Source organism: Micropterus dolomieu, linkage group LG01 (genome assembly GCF_021292245.1).
Source record: "Micropterus dolomieu isolate WLL.071019.BEF.003 ecotype Adirondacks linkage group LG01, ASM2129224v1, whole genome shotgun sequence".
Taxonomy (NCBI): domain Eukaryota; kingdom Metazoa; phylum Chordata; class Actinopteri; order Centrarchiformes; family Centrarchidae; genus Micropterus; species Micropterus dolomieu.
Window position 1 is genome coordinate 44,923,554 of NC_060150.1, and position 4,590 is coordinate 44,928,143.

The window sequence follows — 4,590 nt, forward strand, 5'->3', positions numbered from 1 at the left end:
GGCCGCTGGGGCAACTGGGGCTGCTTGGGCTCCTCAGGCTCAGGCCGCTGGGGCACCTCAGGCCGCTGGGGCACCTCAGGCTCAGGCTGAAACTGGTTGGGCGGGTAGCTGGGCCGCTGGGGCACCTGGGGCGGCTGGGGCCGCTGGGGCGGGTAGCTGGGCCGCTGGGGCACCTGGGGCGGGTAGCTGGGCCGCTGGGGCACCTGGGGCGGGTAGCTGGGCCGCTGGGGCACCTGGGGCGGGTAGCTGGGCCGCTGGGGCACCTGGGGCGGGTAGCTGGGCCGCTGGGGCACCTGGGGCGGGTAGCTGGGCCGCTGGGGCGGGTAGCTATGCAGCAGGTGCCCCCGTGGATGGGGCAGAGGCCGCTGGGGCACCCGCGGTTGGGGATGAGGCAGGAAGCTAGGCAGCAGATAGCTATTCAATTGAGCCCCCTGCAGTTGAGGCTGCTGGTGCCCCCGTGGCTGTGGTTGCTGGGGCTGGTCATAAGGATGCTGGGGGAATCTAAACAAATGCTGTAGGTTTGGCACAAACTGGTAGTTTGTTTCCTGTGATCCACTGTCTAATGGCCCTGTGCGCCATAAAGATTTGTCTCCATTGTTGAGGCTACTTGAATCTGGTTCATAGCCTGCAACTGGCACATTATCAGCATACTTCGTAGCTCCAATCCTGTAAGCTGTCAAGAGTGTGTGAGTAATATATATATATATATATATATATTTTATTCCATGCATACATTAAGCAACTATTTAGTTTCACAAGTTCATTCAAACTTACCATTTGCTTGTTGTCTTCCAACTGCTAGCAAGGACAACAGCAAAAATCTAAAGACAGGACATCCTCAAGTTACTTTATGTCTTACGGAGTTAAAAAAAAAAATTAAATCAACAACTGTACCTTAAGAGAAATCCCATGGCTTCAGCCACAGTTGTTGGCCCTTGAAGTGACAAACTCTGTCACTTCTATCAGCACCTGCCAAACTGATTCTGTCTGAAAACAATATCTCACTGAAGGCCACACTAGAGCTCTTTTAAAAGCTGCCCCCTCTCTCACCTTGCTGACTACTTGGACACAGGTGTAAGTAGTTAAAGGCATGTGTGGCCAATTACCTGACAAGAGAGACCCACTGCATTATAAGAAGTAGAAAATGAGAAATTCAGACTTTTTCCAGTTTATTCCAGAGCTTTGTAGGTATTTGATACAAGTATAGGAAAGACTTCACCTATTTGGTCATCTTCATTATTAATTGTTATTTCACTTGACAGAACATGATGGCTTTTCACCATATCAGGTTCAGTAAATTACCAGAAAGGGGCATTATAAACTCATGAACACTGCAATGACAGTTTATAAGTTCAGAAAAGTATATTTGTAAATGTAAAATTTTTTATGTAAGTGTAAATGAAGATAAGCATTTATTGATCGCCTGAGAGGAAATTCAGGTATTGCCGCAGGACAGAAATAAGAGTTAAATAAAGCAAATATAACAATAGAAGTAAAAAATTAAACTATTCAAGAGCAATTATAGTCAAAATCAAACAAGAGTGATAGTGATGAGATCAGTAGCAGCAAAGTTAGTAATTGTAAACAGCGGACATCAGAATATATTGATACTTGTGAATAGAAAAAACAGTATAAGGTTAACATAGTAATGTATTTTATATTAAATACAATACAAGGTGAAATAATATAGTATAAAATACTATATTATAGTGCAGCAATATAATATACAATATTAAAAATAATATACATAATATGTAACAAAATATATAAATCTTCCTAAATTACCTTCCTAAATAAAAACATTTTAGATTTTTTTTTTTTTTTATTAAAGAATTTGTCAGAACCAGGATTTGTCAGAATTTGTATCTGTGTGTAAATTGTTTACTAACTTTAAAAAAAAAAAACTACACTTCCCATCAACAACTACCTTACGCAATGCAAACTACTTCCTAGAAAGAGATTTCAAAATAAAAGTAATTTTTGTGTATTGTTGCCGTCGCCGCAGTGAGATCGACCGAAATCATCAACCCCGGCTTTTATTTTGAAATCAAGGTCATTCCGTGTTTCGTCGATCCTTAGCGGAGTCACCGAGCGCTCGGTACCGGGGGAGTTTAATCCCGCATGAACATCAGGCTTTAAGCAAGTACAGTCCGTCGCTATGAGGCTCCGTTTAGCCGGAGCCGTGCTGATGTCGGCGGCCGCCTACTACGTCTACTTGCCGCTGCCGAGCGGCGTGAGCGAGCCGTGGAAGCTGATGCTGCTGGACGCGCTGTTCCGGAGCTTCATGCAGGCGGTGAGAGCTGCAGGATGGACAGGTTGATGTCAAGGGAAACAAGAGACAGGGAGCTGTGTCAGGGCTGGAAAAACAAGAGTCAGAATACAAAATATCTGTTAAATGATTGAAAACAAAAGACATAAAACAAGGATAGGAGACAGGTGACATGTAGTAACGCAAAATATCTAGATCAGCAAAGAATTGGTAGAAATATACGTAACGTGGGAAAGAGAAGGGATGTATGGAAGAGGAGAAAATAAATTTGATATTACAGATAAGAACAGAATCATTAATTCAGAATAAACTTTAAAGAGATAACAATAAAACTATGAGATGCAATTAGAATAGAATAACATCTGAGTGCAGAGTAGAAAACAAAATAGAATATTATATACCGTACAGAGTAGATTGAAATACTATACTGTAACATAGAGTAGGACATAATAGAATAAATCCAGTTAAAACCATTGTATCTCTGAAGTGTTCCTGTATGGCTGAAGAACATTATCTGACAAAAATAAAATGCTTAAAAACACATTGTATAATCAGAAAAATGCATTATCTCAAAGCTGAAAATACATCTCTTATGTAAGACAAGATATTCCTTTATTAATCCTCTGTAGGGGAAATTCAAATTTGCCACAGCAGTACAGAGGAATGTAAAGAAAGAGGAACAAAATACAATAAAAGTACTGTAGAATCTACCCAGATGAGTGATTAAGTATATTCACACTTTATACACTCAGATATAATAATAACAATTATGCAGATCTAAATAAAGTCAAAGAGAATCAATGGTCACATGAGCAAGGTCACGTGCTGTAGCAGCAAGTTGACACCAGGTGAGCAGCGTGCAGCAGGTTCACGACTGTCTCAAGATGCAACAAGAGAATGACCTCTGACCTGCAACTGTTGTTTTATACAGTATGTGGCATCGTGTGGCTTGTGCACACGAAACTGTGACTCTGATGTAACACGTTCGGTTTTAACTTAAGCTGCTCTTGAGCTTCCATTGGCAGTTCACAAACCCAAATCTTATAATCTTATGCGTCAGTGCAGTGCAACAAGTTTTTACGCACACTCGGGACAGGTTTCCACGCCCTGCTCCTTCTTTCCTTGAGTGTATTTCTTTTTCCCACCTTATTTTAATATTAATCAATTTAAATCAACATAAAGGCAGGAAGAGGGCGATCACCTGTCATTTACAAACAAATAAATATCAAGACACAAGTTGTTTGTTCAACGGTTTAAGTACATTTACTCAAATATTGTACTTATGTACAATTTTGGGGTACTTTACTTGAGTATTTCCATTTTCTGCTACTTTATACTACTACTTCACTACATTTCAGAGGCAAAAATTGGTATTTATAGTCCACTACATTTATGATAACTTTACAAAATACATCAACAAACAAATTATGGTGTAATATTATAAATGAACATAAAACTTTATTGATCCCCGACTGACACCCAGCAGACAAAGAGTATCCAGTAGTTAGAATTAGCTCCACCTTTACCAGCTTCTATATTAAAGTGATTACGTACATTCAATAATGACATAGGTTATTGTGCATAATGAGCACTTCAGGTATTTAACATTTTAATGCATTACTTTTACTTATTTCTACTCTGTGGTATTGCTTCATATAATAATAATAATAATAATAATCTTTATTTGTAGAGCACTTTTCAAAAACCAAGTTACAAAGTGTTTTAACAAGTGTAAAGACAATAATACCCAAGAGACAATAATACAAAAACAATACAAGATAAAAGCATGAAAACACTGAAAAGACTAAAATACAGATAAATATATAAAATTAGTAAAATACAATAAAATAAAAGGGATAAAATAAAGTCAAATAAGATCGGGAAAGACTCTCCTATAAAAGTATGTTTTAAGAAGGGACTTAAAAGAGTTCACTGACTCAGCCGACCTGATTTCCTCGGGCAGGCTGTTCCAGAGCCTCGGGGCCCTGACTGCAAACGCTCTGTCCCCTTTAGTTTTCAGTCGAGACTCTGGAACAGACAACAGACCTCTGCCCGAGGATCTCAAGGTACGTGCTGGTGCGTATGGGACTAAAAGTTCAAAAATATAACAAGGTGAGAGGCCATGAAGAGCTTTAAAAGTGATCAATAGAATTTTAAAGTCAATTCTAAAACATACTGGGAGCCAGTGAAGCTAAAATAGGAGTAATGTGGTCATATTTCTTTGTTCTGGTTAAAAGCCTGGCAGCTGAGTTCTGGACAGTCTGGAGTCGATCAATAGATTTTTGGGTTAAACAGGTGAAAAGGCTGTTGCAATAATCCAG

General features: G+C 39.8%; 2 protein-coding genes across 16 annotated transcripts in view; one reads left to right on the plus strand and one right to left on the minus strand.

Annotated features, from left to right (window-relative positions):
- Positions 1 to 1,009, minus strand: part of LOC123972956 (extensin-like) — a 1,988-nt gene extending 979 nt beyond the window's left edge. For 8 of the 12 annotated variants that reach the window (XM_046052822.1, XM_046052788.1, XM_046052752.1 and 5 more), the window contains exons 1-3: positions 895 to 1,009; positions 775 to 821; positions 264 to 673 (exon numbers count right to left, since the gene is read on the minus strand). In XM_046052822.1, the coding sequence (XP_045908778.1) occupies positions 264 to 673; positions 775 to 821; positions 895 to 911 (474 nt within the window). In that variant the 5' untranslated portion in view covers positions 912 to 1,009. The remainder of the gene's footprint in view (positions 1 to 263; positions 674 to 774; positions 822 to 894) is intronic. The other 4 variants (XM_046052830.1, XM_046052799.1, XM_046052779.1 and 1 more) reach the window with 1 other exon arrangement.
- Positions 1,010 to 1,177: 168 nt separating this feature from the next.
- LOC123966550 (neutral cholesterol ester hydrolase 1-like) overlaps positions 1,178 to 4,590 on the plus strand; it is a 10,565-nt gene continuing 7,152 nt past the window's right edge. For 3 of the 4 annotated variants that reach the window (XR_006824042.1, XR_006824047.1, XM_046042717.1), the window contains exon 1: positions 2,046 to 2,293. Coding sequence is in view for 1 of the 4 variants with exons in the window: in XM_046042717.1 (XP_045898673.1) it covers positions 2,159 to 2,293 (135 nt within the window). In the remaining 3 variants the exon portion in view is untranslated. Of the gene's footprint in view, positions 1,289 to 2,045; positions 2,294 to 4,590 lie in introns of those variants that run through there. The other variant, XM_046042838.1, reaches the window with a different exon arrangement.